Genomic DNA, 16,274 nt, shown 5'->3' with positions numbered 1-16,274 from the left:
CCCTCTAGCTCTCTCTTTAGCCCACTCTGGTGAGTGCACATATGCCCTCTAGCAAATTTAAAAATAGTAATAAATGGGACCAGCTGATGGTGTAATGGTTATGTCACTGGACTCCCTCGTAGTTGACCACAGTTTGAGTCCTGGACCTGGAAGCTTGAAACTCAGCTGGGCATGTGTGTGTGCATGCCCAAGATCCCTGAAGGAGAATGGAGGAGGGATTTCAGCATGGCCATCCCCCCAGGGGTGATTTCTCGCTTTCCCTCTCGCTATCTTCATCTCTCTCCAGTGAGCTCAAGCACTAAGGCAAAAACCCCTTTAAAAAACAAACAAAAAAAAAGTTTTAGAAATTAACTTAGAACTCCCAAGTTCACTCCTAGTTCCTCTGAAAAGAAAATTATCTGATTTTACCATTATGCTAAACTAAGCTATTTAGCACTTAAGGAGCTATGAGCATTACTTTTGAAAGTTTTTCTTGTAAGTATTCTGCGGACAGGAGAAAATTTTCCAAAGTAGGTGTATATAAGCATGCAGTTCTTAAGCTATCTGTGAGTCTCTATGAAGTATTTGAAAAAAGGACTGTATTGCTTTTGATTTAATGACAGTTCATTCTATTCAAAGTAGAAACTGATCATAAGCTTTCATTAAGTTAAGCATCTTTGTAAATGCTTAAGTTAATTTAGGATCAGTTCTCTTGAAGACCTGCAATTGTATTCTATAAAAGAATGCTTATTCAAGGTTCATAGACGCTGAGCAGATAGACACAGTGATGTTTTCCACGGGATTGTTGGGAACTACCCCAGCTCAGTGCCTCTGCCCCACATTGACTAATATCCAGCCACTCAAGGCTGTCCACCAAAGAAAAATTATGTGATCAAAATGCATAAAGTGTCACATCGATGATTTTTTAAGAGAATTGGACTTCAGGGGTAAAGTGTCCTTTGAATATGAATGGTACATTACAGTTAACATGAATTCAAAAAAGAAATTGAACTTAATATTAGTACAAAAAATTTACCTGGGTTAATTTCTCTTTTTAGTTAAAGAATTCTATCATTTGAAGAGAATGTTAGTTATAACACAGTAGAAAAAAGGACCTTAGATGTATCGCATTTCTAATGAATGACCACAACGTGGAGGTCTCCTTTGTGGGCGTACAATTAGCATGAGCTGTAAGAGCTGCTAGGACCTGTACCCTGCGGCTCTGAATACTCTGAGTACCGCATGTAGGGAGGACGGAGATTTGAAATGATTCTGGAAAGACAACCCTTCCAGGAAGCCCTCCCTTATACTGACACATTTCCTTTGTTTCTCCTGCCCTTTCTCCAGCTGCTTAGTAGCTATTCTTACGTGGAATTCTGTTTCTGTTCTGTGTGTCTTTTCTCTAGCCTATGAGGGCAAGAGTTTTGCCTTCTTCAGCTCTGTGTCCTCGAGTCTGGCCCGGCGATGAAGGGATGATACTTATTCAAGATCACGTAGCTTAGGAGGGGAGAGTACTCAGGGTCCAGTGGCACCAAGGTACCCCACGGGACCCGGCCCTGGGCCCGCCATCACCTACACACGGGGGTTCCGCAATGAGCAGGCGGCAGGCGGGGTACTTCCAGACCTCTGGAAGCAGTGAGAGTAGGGGCTGGCCAGGTCGTTAGGTTTTGTAGATCTGGCTGAAGAATTTGGATTGTTTGTTTTTCTGAGTGAAAATGATGAGGAGTTAAGAAAAAAGGCTTAAAGCGGGCAATTTGGCATAATCTTTTAAAAGTTTGTGGGAAAATGGAGTTAAAGTACAGAGCCAGAAGATGGCACACAGGTTAAGGTGGCTGGAGCCCCATGACTAAACAAGTGGTTCGAGTCCTAGACCCGGCAAACTGAAAATCATGCTGGGCATGTGTGCATGCATGCCCAAAATCCCAGGAGGAGAATGGAGGAGAAGGGAGTGCAGCATGGCCACTCCCTTGGGGAGTGATTTTTCACTTTCCCTCTGTCTCTCTCTTTTTCTGTCTGTCTCTCTCTGACAGGCACACACACCCTATAGACATAAAGAAAGAAAAAAAAAAGGACAAGTTTACTTTGCTGGGAAAAAAGCTGAAATTCCTGTATAGATTTTTCATAATATTTATTTTCCATGAACTTTTAGAAGTCCCTGCGTGTATAAAGTAGTGTTTGATAAACAGAAAGAATTCGAAGTAGAGAAGTAGACTGAGAACGAGTGAAAGGCAGAGTCACGTGAGAGCGATGCTACGAATGCCGGCCAGAGGTAGAAATTGAGCACTGACCACCAGGAGAAAGGTCAGACATAATCTACCAGGAAAAGCCGTCGGACTTGAGGGAGCGGTCGCCGTTTACCTGAAAGTACTACGAAGAGTGAGAGCCCAGCTCTCTCAGTAGGGAGTGGGCGATGGCAGCAGTTCCAGTTGGCCCAGCATAGATCTTACTAGTTTTTACATTAACTACGATTTTGATCTAGACAGTTGTAAACCTTCTTACTCAGCAATTTAAACAGACAGAAGGGCAATTAGAGAAATACTCTTTTCTAGTGTTATAGTTTCCTTTATTCCTGTCTTTCTAAAACAGTTTTGGGAGCACAAAATAAAGTTTTCATTTACTGGTTTGTGTGTGTGTGTGTGTGTGTGTGTGTGTGTGGTTTAGTATTATGCTGCAAAAAAGTAGATTTCAAAAAAAAAATTCCACTTACATACTGTGACCAATTAGATAAACTGACCCAAGACAAATAGATTGTAAGGGCCACCATCACCTCTAGCCAAAGTTACCTTGTAAAACTTAACGTCGGAAGAGAGGCTGATCAAGTGAACACGGGTAGAAAATGTTTTAGAAGACATTTCCCTTATGAGCGTAATTCTATATATGAAGGTCAGTATATGACTCCACGTTTTTAACCACTTGTCATGAAATGATTAAAGCGATGTTTGGTACTTGTTTAAACTCCCACCGATAGGTAAATTACAGAATGGCGTCCGTGTATGTGTTGACTTCATATTGGAATAAGGCGTGTTCCATTTTTCCTGTTTATAGGGAAAAGAAGCGCTGATGACCCCGATCCCCTTTGCCAGACCCCAGGATTTAGGGCCAACGATTGCTGTCGTTACGAAAGTGAACCAGATCCAGGATCACCTGCTGAGGAAGCACGACGTTGAGCTCTACATGCACCTGAACAGGCTGGAAATCGCGCCGCAGATCTACGGGCTGTAAGTGCAAACGCCGAGGCTCCCGCGGCTCCTCATGGTGTTCGTGGTGGTGCCCGAGTGTCTCAGACCGGGGATAAACAGCAGCAGTATCCCGGTGCCCTTTCCTCTCCTGTCTCTTCGGTGGCCTTATCATCTAGTGTGTTTGTGCATGCTGTTTTACAGAACCCTGATTTTTCAAACAAAAGAAATCATTTTCTTTAAAATGTTTCAACGTGGGACCAGCAGGTGGCATGATGCTTATGTCGCTGGACTCAAAATGTAGTCGACTGTGGCTCAAGCCCCGAACCTGGTGGCTTAAACTCATGCTGAGCACGTGTGTGTGCATGCCCAAGATCCCGAGAGGAGAAGGGATTTCCTTGGCCCCCTTCCCCCGGGGGGTGATTTCTCGCTTTCTGTCTCTCCAACTTTCTCTGTCTCTCTGGTGAGCACATATGCCCTATAGCAAAAATCTCTAAAAAATTAATAAAATGTTTCAATAGAATTAAAAATAATATGGTAAAAGTGTCAGTAATGAATGAGCTAGTGTCAAAATGTTATCAATACCTGCGATTTGTATGGGATGAGGAGTAAGTCATTAATAAAAGTTTATGAAGGGGTTAGTGTGAGCAAGACGAATCACCTCCAAATCCATGTCCCATATTGAATCTGGGTTTCCAATTTTATACCGTCTTCAGCAGTTCCATGATACATTAAAAATTATTTAAATCTTCTTTCGTCCTTTTTTTTTTTTTTTTTTTTTGCTTTAGGGCACATACACTTGCCAGAGAGAAAGAGAGACAGAAAGCAACGAATCACCCCCCAGGGAGGAAGGCCAACCTCTTCTCCTCCTTTCTCCTCTCGGGATCTTGGGCACGCATGCACATGTGCCTGGCGTGAGTTTAAGCCACCAGGTCTAGGACTCGAACCACGGTCGACTACATGGGAGTCCAGTGACATAGCCATTATGCCAACTGCTGGTCCCTAAATCTTCTTTCTAATATGGTTATAATAGTCATAAAGAAAAAATCTGCAATTACTCCATTTTAAAACCAGCTTTTATAAGAAAATTTATATAATTGTCTCCTGAGGTGGGAGATGGGCCATGTGTAAACAAGGTTACTATATTTGCTAATAAACTCATTTAACAAAATTAGAATTAATGATTAGTATAAGAATATTAATTGCATTAACATTGGCTAATGTCATTTCAAATTAGTTTGCCTTAATTCTAGATAAAGTAATGTCATTTACCTTGAAATTTGGGGATAAGTACCCATAAAATCCTGAATGGTATATAATAGTTTGCTTATTCATGCAATGATTTATGTATTTAAGTGAGTTACAATCCTAGATCATGTTATTTATTTGTTAGCAAATGTTAAATCAGCTTAGTGTTTTAGGTTACACGAAATTAACCTGCAGTTTAATGTTCAGCATAAATGGTATTCACAGCATGGCACGTCCTAGGAAGCCACAGATGTCGTGATTCCATTGCCGGACTCCCGCAATGTAATCTGACCAAGGTTTGAGTCCTAGACCTAGAGGCTTGAAAATCACGCCGGGCGTGTGCGTGCGCATGTGCGTGCCTAAGATCCCAGGAGGAGAATGGGGGAGAAGGGACTGCAGCATGGCCATCCCTGCTGGGGGGTGATTTCTCACTTTCCCTCTCGCTGTCTCACTCTTTCTCTCTCAACAAGCATGCGCACTCTACGGCAAAAACTTCATTAAAAAAATGCATGTTTTATGAGGGGCTGTCCTTGTGTACTGGCTAATTTTCAAAGTGAAGCATTGACTATATTGTTTCCAACTTTCCAAGGTAACTTTGCACAATCGTTTTAGTGATAATTTCATTTTCAGTATGAGGAAAAGAACGGTGGTTTCATCACTTGGAGATTACACTTTCACGAAAGTATCTGCACTGATTGTGTTACAGTTCCATCAATGGTCAAGTACTGTGTTTAATCCGAAAGGCTCTTAGTCAAACCAAATTCATAAAACAGCTCGGTGCTATTTTCATGTCACACTGCGACGGTTATTTTTGGTTTTGTTTTTTTGGGGAGAGATTTTTGCTATAGGACCCGTGCACTTGCCACCCGGAGAGACAGAGACAGAAGTATTTTACAAAAAGACTAAAAATTGAAATATAAGTTAACAGTTTTTGTTAGATCGGACTGTTTTGTCACCTTTAAATGTATTGAATCTGTACGTTTTTGACTACCTTATCCACTTTGATATAAATAGCATGCATAATAAGCCTCTGTGGGAAATGCAGCTAATGTCACTTTTGAGGAAGGACCCTCACAGCACACTCGGGCTTTGGCACTTTAAAATGATGAGCTCTTTACAGCACTCGTGGGATAAATTCCGTATCCCCCAGTTGCTTATTATACAATCTTCCATGTCTGTTTTCTTTTTTCTGGATTAGTAGTTATTCTTCTGTGTGGTTTGTAATAATTTAGTTGGGAGATTCTTGCTGATTGATAAAATGATCAGCTAAATTTTACAACATCATTTTAAAATGTTGGTACCACAGTATATTAGTTTGGACACATATTTCACGGTGATAATGTATACTAAGCTTTTTCAAAACTATATGTGAAATATAAATATGGGGTAAAAAATTTAATACTCAATTATCAGAAATCAGTACCAGTACCTTAGAAATTGTATCTCCCAATGGTTTAAGTAAATAGCTTTCTAAATACAGTTAAAGATTGAGCTAGTCCTTTTTTCTTTTAATGAACTTTATATTATTACATGTTAAACGTAAGACATGAAATAGGAGTGGTGAAAAGGCGAAGATCCAATGAGAGCTTACTTTCATGTATCACCGAGTGCTCCCCTAGAATTGTTTCCTTTTAAAAAGCTAGTTTTTTTTTCCTTTTTTAGATGAAAAATGATCACTGATTAAGAATGATAGCAAAGAACAATAAACATTTGAAGTAAAGGTTCATCATTCCCAGTATTTATTTTTCCTGTCTGTGCTAAAGGCTTCCCACAGGTTACCCTGTTTATCCCTACTACACATTAAGATAGGTGCTGTTTCTTCCTCCTCTGGTACATGAGGAAACGAAAGCTTATAAAAGCTTATTTCAGTCCGACAGCTGCCACAAAGCTGAGCCAGGCTTTGGGCTGTTGAGACGGCAGACATCTCTTGTTGGACTAGGACCCTGAGTGTGGAGGAAGCTGAGGTTCTGTGTGTAAGACTGGACCATGAGCCAAATACCCCATCCTCAGTAAACCCCAGAAACCCAGTTGCGAGGCTTAGCCTCTAAGGGGTGTGTGAGCTGTGGTCGGAAAACAGCCCTGTGAGGACGGAGTGGAAGATCAAAATGTCTGGAGAACGTAAGGCCCCCAGTTGTGCCAAGAATCAGCAGTAGAAGAGATCAGGACGCCCGAGCAGCCAAAGCATGGCTGAAATAGCAAGCCATGGCCTACGAGGTAGACCTTCTGTCCAAGTCCAGGCGGCCATATGCAGTCAGGCTGCTGGATGGGAAACGAGGAAGTGGGGGGGATCTGTGATTTTCATCTTAAACTTGACCGCAGACCTGTTGGTTGAAGTAGAAGCAACACTTACCGGCTGGATGACCACAAGTTTAGCATAGAAAAGGCTGGAATGAAGGCCAGCTCCCACATGCAGAGTCTCTGGAAAGGTATCGCCCACGTGCCTTTCTAGGGAAAAATACACTTTTTGGATAAAAATGATCAGAGAAAGTAGTGTAACTGGTAAAATGAGGTTAAGTGTGTACAGCTGAATGCAGCTGACAGAAATAATCATCCGAAGAGCATTTAAAGTAACATAAGACATTCGGGGGCCAGCAGGTGGTATGGTGGTGAAGGTGCTAGACTCCCACGGAGTTGACTGCAGTTTGAGTCTCAGACCTGGCAGTTACTGACTATAGACCTTTCTTCTATGTGTTTAATGTTTTCCTTTTCCCCCTAAAAGGGGCGAAAGTGCTGCCTTAGCTGTGCCCTTAAAATTGTGATTGGTATATTTTAATTTTTTTCCAGCCCAAGATTATTTTAATTTTTCTTTACGATTTCCTTTGTATACCCAGGGCTATTTAGAAGTATAGTGTTCAGTTTCTAAATATCAGGGGATTACCTAGGTATCTTTTTATTCTTTTACTGGTTTACTGTTTCATTGCGATCCAGTTTCGTTGTGACCTAGGGACATGTTTTGAATGATTTCTTTTCATCTATTTTACTTTTTCTTTTTACTTTAAATAAGGTCTGTCTTGGCGAATATTCCGTGTACACATGACAAGAATGTTTACCTATTGTTGTTGAATGGAATCTTCTAGAAATGTGAGGTCAAGTTGACTGATCACATCCACGTCTGGATTTCTGTACTTTTCTGCCTGCTTTTTCTGTAATTACTGAGCAAGGTGTCTGCAGGTACAATTGTATGGTTGTCTGTTTCTGAATCCAAAACTACCTTAACATAACTGGACATCTCTAGGATTAAGAATTCACTGCCATTGAATTATTATTATTTTTTAATTTGATCAGAGAGAGAAAGGGAAAGCGAGAAAGCAAGCCACGAGGTCTAGGATTTGAACTGCAGTCGGCCATGTGGGAGTCCAGCACCTTTAACCAACATGCCACCTGCTGGCCCACCGGTGAATTCTTATGATGGTGGCACAGTAGTAATACAGTGCTCTGTGAGACCGACTTCCATGGGAAGGTTTGAGGGTCGCTCCTGGAGACCGCTCTGAACACCAAGTGTGCACACGCCATGGTCCAGAGCTGGCTGAAGCTGAGGACGGAATGTGGTGTGAGGGCCCTCTTAGGGGTGCCTCTCTGTCTCTGTCCCTGTCTGTCTTTCTCACTCAAGGGAGAAATAAATCAAAATAAATCAACTTTAAACAAAAAGAAAGAAGAACTAACCCTCCAATATTCTCACCCGGTGCAAACAGCACAATTGTCTTTTAATTTGTGATCTACAACTCAGTTTTTTGTTTTTGTTTTGTTTTTTTCATATCCTAGTACTGTGGCAAATAGGGACTCACTACATTCGCGTGTATGGTTATGTAGAGGCCTGGCTGTGAAACTGAAGTCTGATGAGCGTATGAGTTCTTACTGACTCCGGGCAACTTGGAACGCTATAGCTGGAGGACTGTAAGTTAGCCATTTGGAAATGCAGTGCTTTAGCATCTACTAGGAGGTCTTTTACTCCTTCCTAAAGTTCTGCCCTTAGTTTGAATTTTTCCCCCCCAATAAAGAGCTCCTCCTACTAGCATTTTGGAACCTAGTAAATGTATCATGCTAATGAAACAGCTAAGAAAATAAATAATGATGTATTTATATCATGCATTTGAGAAATTAAATGCCTCCAAAATATGTAGTGTGTGTGTGTCGGACTCACCAGAGGACACGTGTGCTTGCAGAGGAAGAGAACGCACTCTTCCATGGGCGTGGTGGTGCCGCGGTCCTTTTCCCTCCATCCCTCCACCTCATCGGGATTTCAGGCAGGTTCACAGGTGCCAGCCTGCTTTCAGGCCACTTGGCCAGAGCTGACTGCCATCAGCCGTCCGGGATGCAGCTACCTATGCACATGGATATAAACCACCTCGTTCTTAACAAGAACTGTTTACAGTGAATTCATAAGTACTTCTAAATGCAGAGGACTTCCAAATGTCGGTGGGGAAATGTAACTGAAGTATGAGTTTATTTGGTGCAAATTTTTTTCATAATAAGCATTTCTCTGAACTTTTTGAAGACCTCTCATAAAGAGCATGTAAGAGTAGATGTTTATTGCAAGTTTTTAGCTCTGCAAGTCAGATCTCATTTTTGGATGTTTTATTTTAAAAACAGCTCATTAATTATTTTCTGAGTTTGTTTATTTGGGGAGAAAGAGAGAGAAGAAATGAGTACCCTCAACACAATCTCACACTGCATCCTCCGGCCAGCCTCCCCAGCGAGCCGGGATCGTGGGTGCAGGTGTGTGCTGGCATGCACAGGTTGCCCCAGGCACAGAACCCGTATCTCCCATGCAGCCTCCAGCATGACAGAGCACAGCGCTGCCGCTGGGCCTCCGCAGCTGGACCAAACAGTGCATTTGTTAAAGTTCACTGTGTGTAATCTGTTTTCTAAGGTTTTCTATAGATGCGTGAGTAAAGTCACAGTTTTAACATTTATAATTCCAAATTAAAGAATTTAGGTGATTAAAACACGAAATGTACTGGTACCAGCAGTTAGCGTAATGACTGTGTCGCTGGACTCCCATGTAGCCGACCACGGTTTACGTCCGGGACCCAGTGGCCTAAACTCATGCCGGACGCGTGTGCGTGCGTGCCCAAGATCCCGAGAGGAGAATGGAGGAGAAGGGATTGCGGCGTGGCCATCCCCCCTGGGGGGTGATTTCTTGCTTTCTGTCTCTCTGTCTCTCTCTGTCTTTCTGGCAGGCACACTCACCCTATAGCAAAAACCTCTACACACACACTCACACTCACTCACACACACACACACACACACTCACACACACTCACACACACACATACACACACGAAATATACTGCCTACCTGAGAAATACTGATGTGGTGCAAACCCACCGGCCATCGTAGTTCCTGCTAGAGCACACCCACCACCATTCCCGGGACAGATAGAACAGCACCAGAACCCGTCCTCACGGTTGTGTCTCTTACACAAGCAGCCCTTCCATCACAGCCTGTCTTTAAGTCGTGAATCAAACTTAATGAACTTCAGGTCATAGCAATTTCTTTTTTGTTCCCTTTAATGATATTTCATTATTTTGCTAAATGTAACTAATGCTTTTATAAGCTAACTTGTAGTGAAACAGAACATTGAGCAATTTCTAAAGGAAGCCTGATAGAACTGTGACCTCACAACCATTGTTCGTCATTGACTGAACATACGCATGCAGGAAAAACAATCACCCCAAAACTGTGCGCACATGAAATACCATCTAATAAGAGTCAGAGAAAAAGAAGAAAAAAAAACTTTACCAGAAACACATTAAGTCAGATTTTTTTTAAGGGGTTTTGCCCTAGGGCTAGTGTGCTCACTGGAAAGAGGCAGAGAGAGGGAGAGAGAGGGGAGTGAGGGGGCACCCAGGCGTGGGGGTGAGGGGGGATGGTCCTTCACAATCCTTTCTCCTCCATCTCTCTCTCCCTTTTGGAATTTTGGGCATCCATGCACACCGGCCTAACAAGTTTCTCAAGCCTCTGAAGGCTCTAGGTCCAGGACTGGAAGAGCGCAGTTGGCCAGGTGAGACCCAGCTGCCGTCCCCAGAACTGGTTTTCAGTCTTGGTGGGACAATGGGATGTGGTCCCTGAAGCTGTGCGGTTAGTAACAGAGTAGCACACCTTTCAAACCCCCAGTGCCTCTGCATCCGTTCCCGAGCAGGTGACATTCACATCAGAGGGGCAGTAATGTCTCCCCTTAAATCAAAACTGTAGATGCTAAAGCTAGAAAGAGCGTTTTCAGGACTCCCCTAGGAGACCGTCGTTAAATGTGGGTCAGAATCGTGGAACTCAGCCGACCGCCCGCACTCGGCTTTCCTCCCTCTTTTGTCATCTTTGGCTCATAGCGTGGATCTCTGTTTTTCGATTCTCCAACTCCTTCCATAACCAAGCAAGCCAGAGGCGAACTGAACATCTACAGCTAATTGCCCTAATAAGCTCTTTCCCACTGCCATACGGTAATTGATGTGCACGATCCCGTTCCATTATTAACTGTGCTTTGTAATTAACCCAACCTGCAGCCCTTACAGCAGTGGTGAGCGCGTGTCCTTGCTAGGTCTCTGACCACACTGAAGTTTCCACCCTTCAGTTTTGACCTCTAGGGACTATGTTTAATACGTGCAAAAAGCTTTTTATGAAAACTATTAGTGCTTCAAACGGGTGCCTGTAAATGCAAGTCTTCTAGACAAGTCTCTCCTTAAGATATTCGAGATTACCCATGTATCCTTTGGGTGAAATTTTCAATTATTTGTCTGGCTTTGGTAAAAGTATTGTGAGAACAGGGTTTTTTACCGTAAGATAGTTTCATCTGACCCATGACACCAGCTAGAGTTCCCCCTTTCCACCATACGTTCATCCCGGACCTACATGACTGAGGACGGGGAGCTGGTTACCGAGGAGGAAGTTTCTAGATTGATGGTTTCCTAAGACACTATCTGACGAAAGCCTGCCAAATCAAGAAAGACCAATTCTCGATTTTTACACTCCTTTAGGAAGGATTGAAGAAGAGCTCTTCCACCACAAACCCTGAAAAAGCCTCTTCCTTCTCTAGTTGAGGGTCCAGATGAGGCAGTGATGGGCCATGTTGCTCTCTACTCATTTTTGCTTTTGACTGCTGAAAAACGCATTTTAATGTGTAGACTTTCATCGCGTCGGTCCTGGCTTTAGATTGCAGGTTTAGCTCATTCGAATTACCAGCTTACAACTAAACTTTATAACGGAGAGTTACAATTACCTACAAATTCGGTTTCTAACTCTTCACTTACGGTAACCCAGAACCTTGTCTCTCACTCGGTGCCAAGCAGCACAAAAGCTGAGTTAGTCTAATTAAGAGTAGTTGCTTTGTAGGATCACCAGGTGGGGTTTCTGTCTGCAAAGCTCTTAGAATAGTGCAAGACGCAGGAAATGCTTTCCAAGTGGGTAAGTTACATAATGGTGACAAGGCTTATGGAATTTTAGTTGAGACTTCATACCTACAAATAATAATGAAAACGAGTAATACCACTCCCTCACACTGAAAATCGATGGGAAAGAATTCTTTCCAGGCTCATTGGTTCCCGTAGACCAAAGGCCTTCCAGTGATCAGGAAGTAGCTCTCTTGTCTTCAGCCTGATCAGCTTCAGCCTGGAAGGCCTCTGCCTGTCGCCATGTGTGACAGCAGGGCCCACTCTGGGTGGACTGGCTCCTGGGGTCACTGTGGGCGTGTGTGACAGCAGGGCCCACTCGGGGTGGACTGGCCCCTGGGGTCACTGTGGGCGTGTGTGACAGCAGGGCCTGATCGGGGTGGACTGGCTCTTGGGGTCACTGTGGGCGTGTGTGACAGCAGGGCCCACTCGGCGTGGACTGGGGCCTGATCGGGTTGGACTGGGTCCTGGGGTCGCTGTGGGCGTGTGTGACAGCAGGGCCCACTCAGGGTGGACTGGCTCCTGGGGTCACTGTGGGCGTGTGTGACAGCAGGGCCCACTCGGCGTGGACTGGCTCCTGGGGTCGCTGTGGGCGTGTGTGACAGCAGGGCCCGCTCGGGGTGGACTGGCTCCTGGGGTCGCTGTTTCTCTCTCATCTTTGTCTTTTCGCTCCCACTCCTTTCTTTTGTGAAAATCTTGTTTTTAAAACCACGGTAAATGTAAGGGGAGGTTGGGCCAGCAGATGGCATATTGGTGACATTGCTGGGCTCCCACAAGGCCAACCGTGGTTCAAGTCCCCAACCCTGTGACTTGAAACAGCTGAGTGCATGTATGTGCATGTCCAAAATCCCGGGAGGAGAATGGAGGAGAAGGGATTATGACATGGCCATCCCCCCAGGGGGTGATTTCTCACTTTCTGTCTCTCGCTCGTTTTCTCTCTGGCGAGACACGTGTCTTAAGGCAAAACCTCTAAAAAAAAAAAAAGAGAAAAAAGTAAGTGTATCTGATTTCCTCTTCGGTAGCCTCATGGCTTTCTGCAGAGCGCTGCCCGCACTGTCCGACGCGTCTGCACCTGCTCCGCCACCACCCTGGCCTTCTGCCTGCAGGCTCATTCTTTCCCCTCCTCCTCCTCCTCCAATTAGCTTCCGTGCCTGACCCTTACAGTACCCCGGGTCCTGACCAGGGGACTCCACACTGTTAATATCTAAAGATAGGAAGAGAAAGAAGAGATGGGAGGCAAAGGGGAATTTGAGGAGAGTGTTTAAAGTTTGCTAGCCTTGCATTTAAGCCATTTATTTTGATTATACATAATCTCACGCCTTCCTTCTTTGTTTTTTTAAAGATTATTATTATCTTTTTAAGTTTTTGTCAAAAGGCATGTATGCTCACTAGAGAGAGAGAAACAGACAGTGAGAGGGGAAGTGAGAAATCACCTCCCAGGAGGGATGGCCACATCACAATCCCTTCTCTGGGGATTTTGGACACGCATTCACTGTGCGCACCTGGTGTGATTTTCAAGCCACCAGGCCCAGGACTCGAACCATAGTCAGCCACGTAGGAGTCCAGTGCTTTAACCACTATTGTGCCTGCTGGCCCCTCACTCTTTCTTCTTCCATGATTATCCCTCCGCTTCTCCCCTCTTTGAAATTGTTTAATGGCCCCTGAATAAAGAAGGTTTGCTGGTTTGCCTGTACCAAATCTTCAGCAGTAAGGCCTTTGGCCTCCAACCGTCTGCATTCTGGAAGAGGGTCCTAAGAAGGCGGGAGACTAGACCGCCAGACAGATCACCCCTTCAGAGTGGGAGTGTGTCCCCGCAGCCACCTGACTGAGCCCACGCGGCTTCTCAAGCAGGGAGCTCGGCCTCTGCCCCGGTTCCCGCTCGCTCCGCTCTCGTCGGTCACAGTCACACACTGGGCTCATCACCTACGTGTTCTCAGAGGTGCAGGTTTTCACGTTAAGGAAGCCTAAGCCGTTACGTCCTTCTTCTTACTTCCTTCAACTTACACCTCGTGTTTAAAGTCATTACTTTGATCATCTTCCCCATAAAAATAGAACTCTTCAGGCCATTCCTTCATTTGTCGAGCAGATATTCCTAACTCCTACTAACAGCAGGCCTTACACTCTGCTAGGATCACTTGGGGACTGAGTGGGTTACAAGTTAGAACTGCAAACAGCTTCACTGGTAGGCTAGAAAGGAACCAGTAGAAAGAATTTGAAGGTGCTTGTCTTGAATTAGCAAGCGAAGAATTTTCTGTCGAGAGTTTGTAAAATAAACTACGTCAGCAAATACTCCCTAATCCCAGCTATCGGAAATCTTACAGATGGGTTTCCTTGTGAGTGAGAGATTAGACTAGATGGCAGATTTATAAGACAGTCTCTTCCCATTGTAAAGCTGCAGTTCTGGAAAATAACACAGATTAGGCCAATCCCCAGTAAAAAAAAAAAAAAGAAAAAGAAACTTAACCAGCAGAAAAAAAAAAAAAAAAAAAAAGAAACTTAACCAGCAATGATTTTTTTCTTTTTCTGAGAGATTTTTGCAATATGGCGCATGCGCTTGCGGGAGAGACAGCAGCAGAAAGCAAGAAATCACCCCTTGAGGGGGTGGCCGCACTGCAATCTCTTCTTCTCCATTCTCCTCTCAAGATTTTTGGCATGCAAGCACACGTGCCTGACATGTGTTTCACGCCACCAGGTCCAGCATTCAAACCAAGGGCGGCCATGTGGGAGCCCAGCAACTTAACCCACTGCTGGCCCAATTACCATTTTTTAAACCAGCATATCAGTGCTTTTCTGATTGAAAATGATCATATTCCTTCTATAGCATGGTCACCTTAACAAGATATACGTTTATTTTAATGAAGCATCATTACTCAAAATACTCCTCAAATTCCCTTTCTGGAATTCTCTTTACTGTTAGCATAGAAGCCACATTAGAAATCTGTTCTATAGTCATATAATCAAACGATGGAAGAACATTTTCACCTCTAGAAGTATTTCATAACCTTATTTTTCACGTCGTTCATTCACCACATTTGGCTCTAGCTAGAAGCGTTGGTGACTCGGGGTGAGAATAATTCCCTTGGACCCCGTAGTTGCGGGAGAGACAGCAGCAGAAAGCAAGAAATCACCCCTTGAGGGGGTGGCCGCACTGCAATCTCTTCTTCTCCATTCTCCTCTCAAGATTTTTGGCATGCAAGCACACGTGCCTGACATGTGTTTCACGCCACCAGGTCCAGCATTCAAACCAAGGGCGGACATGTGGGAGCCCAGCAACTTAACCCACTGCTGGCGCAATTACCATTTTTTTAAACCAGCATATCAGTGCTTTTCTGATTGAAAATGATCATATTCCTTCTATAGCATGGTCACCTTAACAAGATATACGTTTATTTTAATGAAGCATCATTACTCAAAATACTCCTCAAATTCCCTTTCTGGAATTCTCTTTACTGTTAGCATAGAAGCCACATTAGAAATCTGTTCTATAGTCATATAATCAAACGATGGAAGAACATTTTCACCTCTAGAAGTATTTCATAACCTTATTTTCACGTCGTTCATTCACCACATTTGGCTCTAGCTAGAAGCGTTGGTGACTCGGGGTGAGAATACTGCCCTTGGACCCCGTAGGAGCCTACAGGAGGCACTGAAACAAAACAGAACCTACCATGGGCTCCCAGTGGCTCATTCAATGTCTACATGTCCATGGCTTTGTTAAAAAAGGCATCTGTTTCTTTACTTTTGAGTCACGTGTTCTGACACGTCATCTGGCCGTGATGGAGAACTGGTGATAAACACAGTGAAATCAACGTAGCGCACTCAGCAGTGCTCGGTGACTACCGCTGTACTTTTGCACATCACTTTAACATTTGTGCATTACCTGCAGAGGGACTCCTCTGAGACAGCTGTCCTTCCTCCAAGATGCTAACTCACCCGGTGACTGACAGTACTCCAATGGCTTTTCGGAGTTTTGCTTTCTACTCGAGCTGTTTTAATTGGCTGCCGCCTCCCGAGACAGCGTTCATTCTTAAAAACAACTGGGACCTACAGGGCCCTCGCGAGGGCCATAAGCAGGACGGCATTTGAAGGCCCATGGCAGCGGGTAGAGCAGAGTCCTGGGCTTTTACAGCAGCCATCAAAATAGCTGAGCCAATAAACCGCCATACCTTCTTTTGAACATAAGGTGGAAGTTAGGGGATCGGGGAGACAATTTGGTGGAGTTCTATAAAAACCTTGGCTTACAAGAAAACAACTAGTGGGAAATGGTAAAGGGAGTGAAATGATCCCTTGGATTGCAAGCCGCAGTCCAGTTGGCCAGGTTTGGATTTTCAGCGATTGCCCAGCTGGTGAACAGTTCAAAACTATTTCAGGTCACGTGATCCCATCGTAGCCAATTGGGTGGTTTGGCAGGCAACAGCAAATATTGCTCACGCACATCGTGTGTAGACTGCATTTGTCCATGTGCACTCCGTGTGTGTGTGGATAGCAA

General features: G+C 44.2%; 1 protein-coding gene across 4 annotated transcripts in view; it reads left to right on the top strand.

Annotated features, from left to right (window-relative positions):
* The window catches only part of TBC1D5 (TBC1 domain family member 5), a 480,733-nt gene that overhangs the window by 320,952 nt on the left and 143,507 nt on the right, over positions 1 to 16,274 (top strand). For all 4 annotated transcript variants that reach the window (XM_027769181.1, XM_027769183.1, XM_027769182.1 and 1 more), the window contains one exon: positions 3,025 to 3,197. In XM_027769181.1, the coding sequence (XP_027624982.1) occupies positions 3,025 to 3,197 (173 nt within the window). The remainder of the gene's footprint in view (positions 1 to 3,024; positions 3,198 to 16,274) is intronic.

Source organism: Tupaia chinensis, unplaced genomic scaffold (assembly GCF_000334495.1).
Source record: "Tupaia chinensis unplaced genomic scaffold, TupChi_1.0 Scaffold148822_2, whole genome shotgun sequence".
NCBI lineage: Eukaryota > Metazoa > Chordata > Mammalia > Scandentia > Tupaiidae > Tupaia > Tupaia belangeri.
Note: the sequence above shows the minus strand (reverse complement) of the source record. Positions and strands in the feature narration are given on the sequence as shown.